Source organism: Canis aureus, chromosome 32 (genome assembly GCF_053574225.1).
Source record: "Canis aureus isolate CA01 chromosome 32, VMU_Caureus_v.1.0, whole genome shotgun sequence".
NCBI lineage: Eukaryota > Metazoa > Chordata > Mammalia > Carnivora > Canidae > Canis > Canis aureus.
The window spans coordinates 9,614,058-9,631,352 of record NC_135642.1 but is presented as its reverse complement, the minus strand read 5'-3'; the positions used below and the strand labels follow the sequence as shown (position 1 = coordinate 9,631,352).

The 17,295-nt window shown below is 36.5% G+C and overlaps 1 protein-coding gene across 14 annotated transcripts in view; it reads left to right on the top strand.

Moving 5' to 3' along the window:
* The window catches only part of LOC144302962 (uncharacterized), a 776,799-nt gene that overhangs the window by 504,543 nt on the left and 254,961 nt on the right, over positions 1-17,295 (top strand). For all 14 annotated transcript variants that reach the window (XR_013369976.1, XR_013369977.1, XR_013369974.1 and 11 more), the window contains one exon: positions 5,418-5,505. Coding sequence is in view for 3 of the 14 variants with exons in the window: in XM_077880547.1 (XP_077736673.1) it covers positions 5,418-5,505 (88 nt within the window). In the remaining 11 variants the exon portion in view is untranslated. The remainder of the gene's footprint in view (positions 1-5,417; positions 5,506-17,295) is intronic.

Sequence of the window (17,295 nt, the reverse complement as noted above, 5' to 3'; positions counted from 1 at the left end):
TGAAAAAATCATATATATCACTGATTGTTTATATGAACTGGTAAAATGAAGCTGAAGTTAGGAAAAATCATAAAATCTACCTTTATTATGACTACCTTTGATATAAACAAAATCTCAAGGATTACTGAAGTCATAAAACTATGCCTTGTAATCTCTACCCTTTGTAACTTAAACATACTCTAATATACAGATGCTTTATGCTTTCAGAAACAAAATGAGATAGTAAGTTATGTTATATGGTATATGATTTATTTTGGAGAACAGTTTCAAAAAGCATAAGCCATTTTTAGCCATCCAGTGTACCTGGTTACAAAATGGTACCTATTTATAAAATGCATGGTTCATTATAAACACCTACTTTTTCTTTTTTCAAAGTGTGGAATTTCCAATCCAATTTCAAATGTGAATGATGCCTTTTTCTAGATTGACCAATAATAGTGTTTACATGATTCAGTTGACAACTCTTAATACTTGTAGCCTTATTTTTAGATTTTTATACATATGCATCAAAAAAAAGTTGAGTCGTAGCAGTTTCTTGAATTTTAATCTTTGTCTTTCCATTGTATATTATTTTAAATGATTTTTAATTTTTATAGTAAAAAGAAGTCTGTAATGCCCAAACTGCTATTAAATTTGTGCATTTTGGATGGGACACCTGGGTGGTTCAGGGGTTGAGCATCTGCCTTCGGCTCAGGGCGTGATCTCGGGGTCCTGGGATCGAGTTTCACATCGAGTTCTCTGCAGGGAGCCTGCTTCTCCCTCTGCCTGTGTCTCTGCCTCTCTCATGAATAAATAAATATTTTTAAAAATTTGTGCATTTTCGGGTCCAGAAGATAAATGTCATGCCTCTTGCATTTGGTAATATAATTTGTTCTTATTAGTCCTTACTCAGTATATGCTAAGGCATTTATTCTTGTTGACATCATCCAGCTGTATGTGATGAGTCTAGTATATTCCCTTTATCAAATAGATGATCCTAAATTTAGGCCACCTATGGATTCTTAGGAATAAAGGTCCTAAAGCCAGTTAGCCCATTATTTAGAAAAATTTCCTGACAGCACTGATTCTAACATTTAAGTTTAATACTAAAATGCCATAAAAAATAAATCTTTTGTAATAGCTTTGTTGGAAAAAAAAAAGCCAAATTTATTGTAGCTGATCTGAACTTTTTTTCACATTGCACATGTTGATTAAATACTACAAACTTCAATAAATAATGCTTTCTATTTCTGGAATTATATCAAAAAATTTTGTTTTCTGGAATTACATCAAACAATTGCAAAAATATGCATTTTAATCCTCTATTCTCTCTTCTCCAAGCACAAGAGAGACACAGAAAAAAGATAGTTTGCTAATGAAAAATTATATTCTCTAAGTAAACATCAAGATTATACAACTCAATAGATTCATTTTCTTGGAAAAATTAATAACTATGATAATAACCTTGAAAAATAGCATACAACCTTTTTTTTTCCTCTATGAGCTCTATTAAACTGGGAAAATACAAAGATATCCTCATCCATCATTTCTGATTACATTATTTCAAAGACTGGTTTAAAGAAGGGAAAATTGAGAAAGGAGCTTTGCTTATTATTACTTTAGAAACATATAGATTAATCTTTAAGCAACTATTCTATAAGACTTTGAGACATAAAGCCATTTAAATAAAAAAAAAGACTTTAGTTAAATTCTTTTCCAGAAATACCACTTTGTGAGTACATGTACTCCATCATAAACCATTGTAAATATCACAGGTGGTGCAGGCTGCATTTCCTTCTCATGATGTCACAGAAAAGCTCTCTGCACCTTAAGAAATTGGGTTTGGAAGCTAGGCTTCAGATACCATCACCACTACCATTATCATATCTTATAGTTGAACTGTGCTTTCTTGTTTTTTTTTTTTTTTTTAAGATTAATTTATTTATTTGAGAGAGAGACAAAGAGAGTGCATGCAAGTGGCAGGGGTTGGGGAGAAGGAAGAGAGAGAGAGAGAGAGAGAGAGAATCTCAAGCCAACTCCCTGCTGGGAATGGAACCTGACAGAGGACTTTAGATGGGCTCAATACCATGACCTGAGTCAGGATCAAGAGTCCAAGAGTTGGAGGCTCAACTGACGAAGCCACCCAGGTGCCCTATAAAGTGCTTTCTAGTTTTAAAAGTGCTATACCTTGAGGGAACATATGCCTCTCTGTACCAAGATAGTCCTGGCTTATGTATATTGCCCAGTATATTTATCAGTGCACCCCTCCTTCAGTCGCAAAGTGTCCTGGTTTAGGTCATAAAATAGTATAGCCATCCTAATTTTAAGCAGCTTTAAGTTATATGGCCTTTCCATGAAAGTATTCTCTCTCTCTTTTTTTAAAGAATATATTTATTCATGGATTGAGACAGAAAGAGAGAGAGAGAGAGAGTACATGCACACATGCGAACAGGGAGAGGGGCAGAGGAAGAAGGAGACAAGCAGACTCCTGATGAGCAGGGAGCCTGACTCCGGGCTGGATCCTAGGACCCTGAGATCATGACCTGAACCCGAACCAAGAGTTGGGGGTACTTAATCAATTGAGCCACCCAGGCACCCCTATGAAAGCATTCTTATGTAACAGGTGAGAAAATTAAAGTCTCTAAAGGTGACTTGAATACCCTCAAGTGAATAAATGAAACTAAACTAAGTCTTTGACTCCTCTTCAAGACTCTTTTCTTGCTGCATACTCAGTTCACAGAGCCTAGTCCTGGGTACATCAGAACTTCTGAACTCAGGCAGAAATGCTGTTTTCCTGACAATTTGTAGTATATTCATAATACACTTACTCTTTCTGGAGTATGTATTAGAGAATGCTCAGGATTCTAATCTGTTCTTAGTTGTTGGTATGCGTGTGTCTTTGGCCGCATTCTTAAGGGCCAAAAGACATCTGCTAATAGCCCACACTGCCCACACTTCTGATGGGGACCACACCTGAAATAATTCGATAGGACTCTTGATTTCACAGTGCCTCGGACAGACCCTAGAACTCCTAGGCAGCTGCTCTAACCACTGAACTCCTAAGTGCCTGATTTCTGGATCTACCAATGGGAACTGTATTACTCTCGTCTGTACTTCAGTTGATGACATGTATTGTCTCACCAGAATATTTCAAGTACAGAGCAAGGTCACAGAATAGTTTTCTGCACAATTTATCCAATGAAAGCTTTGTAAGTACAGAATCTTGCCCCCCTCTGGAGAGGAAAAGACAGCTTTCTGTCTTAGAAATTGGATTGTTCACGAACATGGTTTAATAATTTCAAGATAAGAGCAAATGGTGAGCAATAATTCCATTATTTTGAATTTACCTAAGAGAACATATTTTTAGAAATTTGCTAAATTTTAGCATTGATGTGATTTCATAACCAAAAATAATTTCAAAAGTAGCACCACCGCTTAAAAGAAGAAAGAGTACAAAAATAATTTATTATGAAACAAGTAGATGCATTTAAAAAGAAAAAAGCATTTAATTACATCTTAGTATATTTGCAGTGATTCATGACGGCTATTTACATCAAATGATTTTTTAAATATTAAATATTAAATCCATTTAAATGCAATAAGTTGTATGGGGGAATTTTCATCTTTATTTCAGAGTCATGCTACTTTAAAATTCGTCATTAGAGTTAATAAGAAATTATATTGGAGCTATTCTGTCCATTTAAATGAAGCATAAATCAATTATTGAAGCAAGGAATTTTTTCATCATTGTAATGATTATTGGAATAAATTTAGTTCCTCAATGCTGCCTAATGATATCTTCAATAACAAAAAAACTGCACAGACTTAATTTTTACTAGAAACTCTTTAAATGTGCTTATAATGCCATTTTTTCAGACAAAATATTTTAGAAAATTCTCATGCAGTATCAGAATGCTCTAAATGCCATATTCAGTTATCCTCAATACCCTGGAAACCAAAATTAGATTCAGAATCAATATACTGCACTATCCATTTAACATCCAGTATACCAAACACTAACAACATTTATGAAAGAGTAACAGACTCAGAAAGGTTAAGTTAGTAAAAGACAATCAATATAGCAAAGCAGTATTCTAGAAAGGGGAATTTTATGTGTCTATGACTTCCTATGAGGTGATCCACAGAAGTTAGTTTGCTTTTGAAAGAATATCCTTTGGAATTTCTTTTGGAATTTATGTGACAATCTCTTTAGTCAGGTATGAAGCATAGACACCAGCCTGTGGCACCCTGAACTTTGAACTTTCTCCCCTAAAATAGGAAACAATCTGAAATAGTGTTTGGCTGCCTTGCTAATTGCATCCTGGTATGAGTTACTAGAATTATGTTGTTGTTGTTGTTGTTGTTGTTGTTGTTGTGAAGTACATACTGTGCCAGGAATTTGGGAAATGCTTCATATACATTATTTCATTCAGTCCTCATAATACTTGTCCTCATTTTCCTAATAAGGAAGTAGATATCACGAGGAAAAGTGACTGGCTAGCACTGCTGGGAGGTGGCCAAATTGGAAACCCTACTGGGTGTAATGGCGAAGGCCATCTCACTAACTATATACAAGTGGGCCTTAGTGTGGTCTGCAGCATTCCCAGGGACTCAAGAGTCTCTGAATCTTTTGAAAATGAAGTGATGATATTTGTCATTACCCCTACCACACACACACTGTTTATATTAATCGATAGAAATGTTAGCCTCATATGTCTTGAACATTAATCTACACTTAATAGATTTTAAAATACACAAAGACCAAAAGTATGATAGTTTATCAAATGTCTTCATACACTCTGTAACCTCTAGACCAGGCAGTGCCAGATAATACAAACGTTCCTGGCAGAGCTGGCCATCAGAAGGTGACATGTTTACTTCAGTGGCTAACCCTCTGCACTTCACACAGATATGTATTCCCTCCTTTTGTGACTGAAGAATCCCAACCAATGTTGTTGATACCTTGGTTTAGCTAACCACTTCTGAGGCAAGTTACTGAGAATAGCTGATATGCTAATGTTTGAAAATGATTGAGAAAGAGAGAGAGATGGATGAGTGGGTGGGTAGATGGATAGATGGATGAACATTTAGATGGATGGATAGTCAAAAGTTCATAAATAGCAGATGTAAAACCAATGAATTACTGAATTTGTGATTAGTAAAAGTTTATTGAGTACACACTAAAAGATGGTTTGCAAAACTGGAGCACTCAAATGAAAATATAGAAAATATAGAATATAGAAATTCTATAGAATATAGAATATAGAATTAGGGGTATCTTGTTACAAAGCTACTACTTAAAAATACAGGTTTCATGCAGATATGCTTTTTTGCATGTGAGAAAACAGGGGTGGAGTTTCACCTAACCTTTGAGGAATTTGCTTTCTGGGAGTACATCACTAATATTTATGTTGTCTTATGTGTGTTTTGTGCATCAGGAGAAGGTTTATCACAGCTGCTCAAAGAAAATAGACCCAGAATAAGAAAATGTCCACTTGGATTTAGGAAACTAGCAAATTCATTCAGGTATGATCAAAAACCGACCAATCAAAATAAGGGACAAAGGTAAGACAAATTATATGTATATTTATTCATCATATTATTCATTATGTTATATTGTCTAGTGGTTATGATTTAGATTTCAAATTACTCCTTTGTTGACTTCCACACAAAGACTAAGAAGAAATCCAACTTATGAATACATGATAATCTATATGAATATATTTATAGTGATGGAAATAAGTCTGGATAACCTCAAAGAATTGTATATATGATACAGGATTAAATTAATCTCTTTTCCCTCATTTTGCTAACAACTGCTAGTAGGTACATGATTACACATTCACTAAGAAAATTTTAGAGAGATGTGTTTAAATATAGTAGCACTTAATGATGATTTTCTAGCTGCATCACCCTTTACTCAGTTGTCAGTATGTTACATGAACAAAAATGAATTTTAAAATGAAACTAAGAGGACACAAAAATACCAATGTAAACATTTGTTGCCATACTAATTTTTCCACTTTGAATCTGACAAAGCAAGCCAATCCCAGTATCCTGAGACAAGAAATTAGACATCTGGACATTGGGGCAAGCGTCAGAAGGTCAGAATCAAACCAAGGATGGCTCAGCCACTTGTTAGCTGGGTAGCCTTTAGCAATTCTCTTGATTTTTCTAGGTCTCAGTTTTATCATCCGTGCAACAAAGGGATTTAACAAATATACTCACAGTTCTAAAATTACCAATAAGGACTTTAAACTTTAAATTGAATATTAAAACTATTCAGGAAATATTTGAACAATGATTTCTAAAGCTGTATTTGATAGTTTCCTTCTCTTCCATTTTTCACCTGAGACTAAATTCTTTCCTCTGTATAAAGACTACAGAAAACACTGCATTGAATAATACAGGTGTATTTATGCAACACAAGTAATTCAGCAAAGGAAGTCATCATTACCATGAGCATTCCATAGAGAAAAAAATTGAGGCTTGGCACCACTGGCATTCCTGGCATTAAGCAATTTTGTAGATATAGGATGAGAATTAAGATTTTAGTGCCTTCCCCATGTAAGCCCTATGAAAACATGCTATCTTTCCAATGGTTATTCATGTTTGTCTCACTTACTAGATCATGAACCCTGGGGGACTCATTTTTGTTTCACCCGGTATTTATATCAATGCCTGAGGCATTATAATTATTGTGACTACAATTTGTTGAACTTGGATATTGTTTGCAATATAAGGAAATATCATCAATGAGCTGTGATCTGCAGACCTCTTACATCTCAAGTTCAATGCTGCTCAGCAGTTGTGTTCTAATGACTTTGGGAGGGCAGTAGGGTGGACAGCAGGGAAAATGGTGGAGGAGGAAGCTCAAAATAGGAAAGTGTTGTGCTCATATAATCTCTCATAGTGATTAATCTCTTTCCTGAATTCACTGAGTTGGCAAGTGTCTTAGCTTACTTACTGTCTGGGTTCTGCTGTCTACACTGTTTTTTTCTGCGTGCCATTGTCTGCATGAAATGGATAATGAACATTGATTGGCTCCTATCCCAGGCTTTGGGAACCCTGCTAGTTTTGAGTGGAGTATTAGGAATGGTGGGAGAGGGGGGAATAGAGCTAATAGAAATTTATAAATATATATACTACCAACATTAAAAGGCAGATTTTAAAAATTCATTATGATATAGTTGAATAATTATGGATACTGATTCATAAATCCTTCAATAAGAATTGTCATCCCCTCTCAAATGTAAGGAAAGTCAGATGTACTTAGGTTCAGAATTATGATCCCATTGCTTACTGACTGGGTTATTTTTGGCAACTTAAACTGTCTGAATACCCACTAATGTATATGAAAATATGCAATATAATATCTGGCACAGTATAGATTTCCTTCTTTCCCAATTGCAGGATTGTCACTTTTAACATCTTCCCATAAACTTTTCCAAACTCATAACATCAGCAGTTCACCGTTAGGAAACTAAAACCAAATTAAACCATATAAAACAAATCTCTAACACTTTCTCACTTTCTTTTTTTTTTTTTTTTTTTACCGTATCATTATTTTTAATGTCCAATGTTTATAATATGAGGGCCGGGGCTTTCTCCTCAACTCAAGTTTATAAATTTTCAATTGGCTTGTGAGGCCAATAAGGATACTTCTTCTTGTCTAATTTGGTTTCTGGGAAGACTTCATTCAGGTCCTCAATGGTCATCTGATCAAATGGAATTATGTTCTTCATCTTCTCCAGCTCTTTTTCATATTCTTCAATCCTGGCCTTTGAGAGGGACAAAAACTCAGCACAGCTTTTCACATCTTCTTTTTCCTCAGCATCCACCTGGACAGTGTATTTATCCTCTGGCACAGGAACCTTCAGGGCATTAAACTTCTTCTCAAAGTCATCTACCAAGCCAGCCTTTGCCACATTGGCCTTGTAGTAAGCCCAGTCGATAGCAGGTGGTTTCTCAGGAAGAGTAGCCAACCTGGAGGTAAGCATCTCATTCCAGGATTTCAAGGAGTTGGCAATGGCCTTCTGGTTTCGGGGTATGATCTCCCCAAAAGCTACCCAGTCAATGGTTTTTAGAGCAAGTTTTCGCCCAGCCATCTTGAGATCCTTCACCGACCCCGGCGGCCCACAGTCCCTCTCTAACACTTTCATACAGATTTTTAAAGTGCTGTTTGTTCCCACCAATCACAGGTAGATAAGAGTGTTATCCACAGATTATATCATAACATAAATGTAAGCATAGAAATTGTGTACTGGGCAATTTCACTGCAAACTATAGAATGCTAGTCAGTTTCTTGGTATTGATAATCAAGAAAACTAGTACTTCACCAACAATGAAACTCAAATTTCGGCATCTATATATTTTGAAAGAGGTCTCAAAAGAACATGGCAAACATAAAGCTAGACATGTCACAGTCACAGAAATGTGCTGCTTCCTTTTTCTATCATCCTCTTACTCATTGTTGTGATTGTAATTAGCTATTTATTATTCAACCTCACCTATGTCTATAATCCCCATCCTCTTGTCTGTGTCTCCATTACACATAGCAATTACACCCAAGCCTGGTGGCAGTTGTGTCCAGCAAACAACATATGTGTCACTTGTTCCTGTGGAGCATTTGTCCTTGGATATAAACAGAGAAAACCTCAAAGACCAAGCTGTCAAAAGATCATCTCAGTGGTGTAGTGAGAAAGAATAAGAATTCCCTCTTGTGATATCCAAAGACAAGTTAGAAGAGAATATAAAAGACACGTATGAAAGAAATACACTGAATTTGGAAGCATGTGATTTTTTGCAAATCTGCCATTCCTATGACCACCTTATATCATATCATTTAAATAACTACAATTTTTATAAAAGCATTCTTATAGACACCCTCAAGAGAAATACTTTCTGTTTTTCATAGTCAAATAAGAATCATTTTTCTCCTCCAAGGAACTCAACCATTCATTGACTTTAAGATACCCAGGTATATATGATCAATGTCTTTGGGCCCATTGCACAGGTGAACGAAGTAAAGCATGGAAGGACTAACTATGTTATGCTCAGGGATGACTCTAGTTATTGAAATTCACTTTCTTAATTCCCTAGTTTGTGAAATAAGTCTTTGGGCCAAGACTTCTTTGATGTAGTGTATATCACATCACACTGTTTTGACAGAAAGGAAACATATCTAAATGAAATCATTGCTCCAGTCAAATCTAGTAGAAATGCTTTGTCAGCAGTGACAAAGTTTTGTATTTGATTTGTAACAGAATCACAGAATTTTGAGCTGAAAGGGACCATAGAGATAATGTATCCATCTTCTCATTCTCTAAATGAGGAAACCGGTTCCCAAAGAAATGATACAAATTACCCAAAGCGATACTGTTAATCCATGTCAGGGCTAGGACAAGAGGCAAGTCTCCTTATTCCAAGGTCACTGTTTGTCCCCCTCCCATTCTGTCCTATAAATTCCTAAGGAAACTTAGAATTAAAAGTAAATTGAGACCCTGAAAAATCCCAATAGATCCTTTGGCCTAGTAATCAATCTACTTGTTAATTCCTAGATGGAACACTCTTTTTCATACTTTGTACTCGTATTTACCTATCCCTAGAAATGTCCTCCCTTCCTTCTCTTTCTGGGAAAGCTTCCTCTGTTCTCCTAAGACCCATCTCAAATGTTACTTTTGGGGTGACGCCTTCCTCAGCTGCATCAGTCTCTTTCTTGTTCTCCCTCTGTGGTCCCTTATAATATCTTGCATTGTGTTAAGTGACTGGTTTGTGAGCCTGTTTCCTCCATTAGACCATGAGCTTAGATATAAGGACCATGTCCAAATGAGTTAAAGCATTTTAGTTTGCATATTAAGGAAATCTCTTTGAACGAATGTCAGCAAAGAGAATTGTGTTTTGTGGTGTTTTATTTAAGAACCTGTGGATAGCTCCCACAGCATAAGGAAAGGATGCAGCCCAGTTTCAGGAAGGGGTTGAGTGCTGGACTGGAGGATTACAAGGAACCAAGAGGTCGTCTCTTTTTCCCTCTGGCTCCTGCTTCTCTGTGCATCTGCATCATTCTTTGCAAATACCATAGACTAGCTATAAATACCATAGACTACCATCTCTTTCTCAGTTCACAGAGTTGGAAAATGGACATTACTGATAACTCTCCAGTTAACATCACCTCCGCTAAAGAATAAGCCAGATCAATTTGGAAACTCCTCGCCTCAAATACAATTCCCAGGAAAGGAAAGTGCCTACTCCTCCAACAATCAACTGTGACCAGGGGACAGACACATCATACTAACATGGTGCTCTGACTATAAGGGCATAGTAGAGAAGGAAGTCTCCAGAATGGGGAACAGAGTAAACTTAGCAGACATAACTGGATTTCTACTACAATATCTTTTTCATTGTTTTATCATGTCTCCCCTTAAGTAATACACACCTTACCAACACACTGATACACTTAGTTCTTGGAACCGTGAAAGACAAAATATTTTGGATGAATTCATTTAAAATATTTTATACAAACCTATAATCTTACAGTTAAGTAAACTGAGCCAGAGAGAATAAGTGACTCCTTCAATGGCACATGAATGGTTAGTAATGAGAGGAGAATCTAGATTTCTGGAATATTAGTCTTAGGCTTATATTTTCAACATTTATTAAGTCTTTATTTTGTACCAGGTAATTTGCTAGTTAACTTGCTTTACCAACATTATCTCAATTAATCCTCATGAAAACAGTATGGTGAGTACTACTATTATGCAAGAAGGAATCTGAGCCTTAGAGAAATCAAAGGATTAAAGCCAACACTGAAAGCAGACTCTGCCTTACTAGAAATTTCCAAACCAGCATTGCCCAATTAAATGACATGTGACTACACAGATTATTTTTTTTTAAGATTTTATTTATTTTTTCACGAGAGACACAGAGAGAGCAAGAGAGGCAGAGACACAGTCAGAGAAGCAGACTCCATGCAGGGAGGCTGATGTAGGACTCGATCCGGGCCTCCAGGATCACGCTCTGCACCAAAGGCAGGCGCTAAACCACTGAGCCACCCAGGGATCCCCTACATAGATTATTTTAAATTTTCTAGCAGCTGCACTTTACAAAGTGCAAAAACAGATGAATATTTCACTGTAACAATACATTTTATTTACTTCAGTATATCTAAAATATTACTGCAACCTTCATTCATTATTAAAAAAATATTATATCACTCTCTTCTCTTTGAACTAAGTCTTTGTGTACAGCACATCTCATTTCAAACTTGCCACATTTCAAGTGCTTAATAGCCACAGCTGGCTAGTAGATATCATACTGGACAGTGCGATTATAAATGATTATGCTTAGGTACCCATCAGAACTAGCTAAACTATGTGAATTCTGATGTGATGTAATGACAGATTGTCAAACTTTATGATATGTAGTCCTCCCCTGAATCTCATACCCAGTATTACCATGCCTGGTTCAAGGCAGATTACACCGACTTGGAATCTCTTGCCTCTATCTCCAGATGAGATACTCACTAAGCTACAACAGTGTTACTCTGGGCACAACAGAAAGCCATTTGACAAAAGTCTTGACCTGGGGCTCACACAGTTCTCTACTCTCACAGCAGAAGGAGCCTATCCTAATAAAAGCTTTGTGAAATCCGGGCTTCACTTTGTGCCACAACAAAAGCAACCCATTGTCTCAGTTACGCAAGAAATTAAAAAACATGAGTAGTTCAGCATGCTTAATTTTTGGTTCTGCTCTCAAAGTGCCCCTTTCACTAGATAACAAGCAATAGATGTGTTTTGACTCTGATGGTTTCCCAAGTTGGGGTGTAGACCATTAGCAAGAATGTTGTAAACCATTTAGATGAAGGGGGAGGGGTCTAGCATTAAGGTATGCAGAGGACCCATCTCTGCCTCATTTCTCCAGCTGTGGGCAGCAATTAGCATCACTAGCTGACAATGCTTGTCCTCTTTTCAACACCATTTTCAACAACACTGAAAAGCAACTCTACATAATGAGAAGAAACAGGATGATTGTTGGAAAGCCCTCTAATATATGAGAATATATAAGGTGAAAAGTGAGGAAGGATAATTATGTGAGCCACATCTATAAGTGATTGGAAAATAACCAATTTATAACCTCCATGAGCTCATAGTTGTACAGTATCTTATTACCATTAATTTCCAAAATATGTAACTTATTCATGTAAATCTGAGTATTTTATTGATGAAAAAATCTAAAGAGATTAGTAACTATTCTAGAATTTAAATATTTAAAAATTAAAGACCATATCTTCTATTGATCTACCTTTTAAAATATTGTGTTTTTATAGATCCCTTCTTTTCCGTGTATGTGTAAGATTGAAGAGTTCAGAACAACTCACACTTAAATATGTTAATAAGAAATAAGATGTGTTAAAATGAATACATTTTACCTCATGTCCATTTCTAATATCCATAATCTATTTCCTGTATATAGAGTATCCCTCATTTGCAAATTCAACAGATTAATCATAAGGACATTTGTTTTTCCATTTTGTTAAGTACGTGTCATTTTTTGTCTTTGACCACATTATGAAACAAATGAGAAGAGTTTAAACCAATAGGCTGTTTTTGAAGAAATATAATTTAAATTTAAATTCTTGGAGAGACAAGACAAACAAGATAAATTATTGCATGTCTCCAGTAATTGCCAGAGTAAGAAGGAGAGAAGCAAACAGAAAGAACTGTGCAAGTTGACTGGAAAAGGGTGGGGATAGGAAGTCTGAGGTGGCTACCTGGGAGGATTGTAAGCCCTAGCAAAATAGTCCTCAATTTAAAATAGTTTTAAAATAAACTTGAAAAAAATAAAATAAAATAAACTTGAGGGTAGGATTAAAAGGAAGCTATTGGGTGATATGAAAAGACTGGTTACAAGAGAAGAATTTAGGTTACAAAACAAAGAATTGAAATTTAGGTGATAAAAACAGAAGCAGAGAGGAATGAGAACCATGAAGACGACATCAGGATACCTGGGACATAGTATGACTTCAATAAATGTTTATTATTATGAAAATAAATGTGAGAAATGGGAAGGATAATTTACAGGAAGTCAATGAATAGTATAAGCACAATGGTTGGAATGACTTGAGAAATACTTTAGCTGTAATGTTTTTAGAGTGAAAATTGACTAGAGTCTTGGAAAGCAAGAAGGATGGAGATATAGAAGTGAAAGGACCTAGTTGAGGAGAGGCAAAAAAAAGAATGCACAAAAATAGAACAACATTTTACAGAAACAGTTTCCTAACTGTGAAAAGCTATCACAGAGTGCTAGCACCTTAAATAAACAAATAACAAACAAACAAAAAAAAACATTTTAGTCTATAGTGTTGTGTACTAAAAAACTTGTGTAATATCTTTGAGTTTATAAAAAGATTGAATGGTATAGTCCCAAAACGATATTGTCATTACTGTTGCATTTATGCACATGAACATATCAAGCCGTATTATAAATGTTTTCCTTTTCTTCTATCTTCTTTGAATTCTCTGTCTCTGGAGTCCATGGCATATTTAGTATATGTTGCATTTTTCAAAGGAATGAGCAGGGATAAACTCTCTGACTAGACATGCTTACTGGGTATTTTGTACCAAATACACAACTACATAAATTTCACCTTTAGAGGCAAAGAACTAACTAAAAATTTCTTCTGTGTTTAACTGTAGGAATTTATGAGACCTGGGTATAACTTTACCTATCTAAGCTCTTTGTATACTTAAGCTACTTCTCAATGATTCTCCATTATTTTTTATGTCTATGGTTTGCTCTCTGTTCCAGTTGCAAACTACCTCAAAATCTAGTGACTTAAAATAAAAACATTTATTTAACTCAGTTGTGAGCCACATCTAAAAGTGATGGAAAATAACCAGTTTATAACCTCCACGAGGTCATAGTTGTACAGTATCTTATTACTGTTGATTTCTAAAACATGTAACCTGGGCAGGGTGCTGTGGGTAGACTTATATTCCTCCACACACATCAGCTGAGGTGGCTCAACTGGGGGTTGTAGGATCTGCTTCCAAGTTGGCTCACTCACCTTAACTGACAAGTTAACATTAGCTGTCAGCTGGAAACTCTGCCAGAGTTGAGAAAGTGGGGGCCTTCGTTCTTCTCCACATGGATATCTCCATGTAGGTCTCTCCAGAAGTTGCTTGGACTTCCTCGCAGCATGGGGACTGGTTTCCAAGGATGGCATTGCACAAGAACCAGGCAGATGCTGTATCACTTTTAAAAATCTAAGTTTTCAAGCCACAGAGCATCCTTCTGCCACAGTCACAGGCCAGTCTAGATTTAAGGGAGCAACTGTACAGCCCACCTCTCCATGGGCGGAATGTTAAAATCATGTCATCAGAATTGTTGAGCGGGGTGGGAGAAACAGTTGTAACCATTTCTGGAAAACATATATTCAAAATCTGTCCAACTCTATGTGACCAAAGTAAACTTCTGGTTCACTGTTCTCCCTTGCATTGCTACCTAAATTGCATTGCTCAGAAACCCAGAAGTCCCCTGTGGGACTGTTGCCTCTTCAGAGTAATCACAAGGAAGGGGTTCGGGAACAGAAAGCACTAGCCCCTGGACCTGTCAGAGAGATCACAGTTAACTGTGGAGTCTAAAGCTGTGCACTTCTAGGAGAGCACTGAGTACTTCTGTTACAAATCAAATTATGACTCACTGATTTGATATTCATGACATAGCAAATCACAGCTCCCATTGGCCCCTCTACACAATTTCTGGAGTAGATCTATAAAAAAGCAAGGAACACATAACTTGGAAAACCAGATTAAAGTTAGCACGCCCCCCACCCCCAGAGAACAGATAACAGCATGGCTTCTATTGAACATCATTTGTGAGAGTTGCCTTAAAGGATTGTGTATTCCAAAGGACAGATTGAGGAAAATACTTGATCTTGGTAGAGTCCTGGTTCAGATCTAAGGGACCACATGCATAATGGAGGGCTCTCAGACAGATAGATTTAGATTATAATTCAGCTCTGCCACTTAACTGTGTGATCTTGGGCAAATCACTTAATCCCTTTGAGCCTCAGTTCCCTTGTCTGTTAAGCAGAAATAATACCTGTCTCACAGAGTTGTGGTGAGGACTGAATTAGATAATGCAAGAGATCCCTTATATCTAGTATATGGAAAGCCCTAAATAAATGAATTCTCTTCCTCTTTTCTCTGCTGCTGATTCATTATGCTTCGGAGCACCTAATTTTTCTGAATTTTAATTATCCTATTTTATAGAAAAGGAATTCAGATGAATTCGTGGATGGAACTGGAGGGTATTATGCTGAGTGAAATAAGTCAATCGGAGAAGGACAAACACTATATGGTCTTATTCATTTGGGGAATATAAAAAATGAGTGGGAAATGACCTCTGTGCCTTAAACCAGCAAATGGATGGCATTGCTATGAACAATGTAAATATATTACAATCCGAAAGATATTAAGTGCTCTTCAGATGCAAAGGATGCACAAGTACAGAGAAATACAAACATCATTTTTCTAAAAACAACAAGAAAAAACAAAAAAACAAAATGAAGTTTTGCAGGTAAACATTGAAAGGAAGATATTGCATATGTATAAAAATATTCTCAAAAGAGCACATGGCGAATTTTGACCAGAAAACATGGTTACATGTGGATTTTCACTATGTAGAATAATTTGTATATATATGCTACATATACAACTTACTTTGAGAAGAATGCTGGTGAATATGGCTAACTTGGGAGTAATTTTAGAAAATGCTATGTTTGCCTAAAAGCCTATGGAGAACTTAATTAGATTCAGAGATGAAATTACCATGAAAATACCCACTAAGTTTTTCAAGTGTACCATTTTTGCTCTGGGTTTATATGATTGGCTTTTTTCTGTATCATTGCTCCAATCCCCATTTATGTTAAAACCAGCACATAGAGGAATGTTGGCAGCCTTTGCATATGCTTTCTGCCCTGTGCCAAATGGAGAAAAGAGTGGCAAGTTTGTAATGTTTGCCAAAACAGCCTGGAGTCACTTGCTGAACTGAATTTAAAATCCTGGTAAATAACAGAAGCTAATTTCAGCTTTAGATGATGGCTCACTGAATCCAGACTCTCTTTGACCAGAATGCCAACTCAAGAAACATCCCTAGTCTTTTTGAATGCTCTAGAGAAGTCCTCAATATCACTTGAGTGGCCACTATTGCCATCTTTTATTCCACGGTGGTCATGATACCCTGCTAAATCCATCTCAACATAGGCCAGCTTTCTGTGGCTTTGAAGATTATGGATTTGTGGTTTTCAGGTATTCTAGAACATTCCATCCTTGTTTTAGTTAGTTTCCATTTGAGTCATTTTACATTGGCAGCTGGCCCAAGGGGCTATTACCTGCCTCATCAGAGTCAGTTAGTATTCTATTAGCAATAATTAAGTCCAGGAAAAGAGAAAAGAACAAGTCAACCTCATCTGAAAAGGGAACCAGTTTCCTCATTTATAAAATGTATTTCTATTTCACAAGATTGCTATAATGATCAGATGAGAAAATAGTCTTGAAAGCATTTGATAAACTACAAAAGCAAGGTGATAAGAAAGAGATCAGACTCATTATACCGAGAGACTCTGAGAAGTCTACATAGAGTCCTGGTGGAGGAATGCCGGAAGCAAGCCCCTACAGAAAAGTATTCGATCCAAAGTTAGAGTCAGCAAAGCAGGCTGGGGAAGCTGAAACTTAGGTCCCTGCCCAGGTCAAATGAGGTCATCTCAGGTCTGGAACCAGGGGATGAGGGCCAGTTCAGGAGCACCGAGTTCAGGCACAGTGATGAAAGCAGAGAGATGTGAAAGTTTGAGCTCACCATCCAGCACAGGCAGTCTTACTGCCTTTGTATCTTTATGATCAAGGCTGTCTGTTTTCCTCAAGAAAAACAAATGCTTAACATTCCGTGTGAGGATGAAGTTTGACAGGCAAAGCCAAGCTAAAAAGAGAAGTATAATTTCTTAATGCGTCTTCTAAACTCTTGTTCCCGTAAATGTCCATCTGCACTGTTTTCAACATGCCTCGGATGATCCAGCTTCCTTGATAGACACCTAGCAACCCACCCCTACGTTTCTCTGTGAAATAATGATGCCCAAATTCCTCATTAGACCCACCTCAAGAGAATGCCTTAATGTTTTTTGGCATTTAGAGTTCTTCCTCAATCAAAATGTACCTATATTATGTCTCTTCCTCTTGAACATCCTGATCTCTGACTACCTGGCCATTCTGTCTTGAGGCATGACAATAATCACCAATAATGGCTAACATATTATTTCTC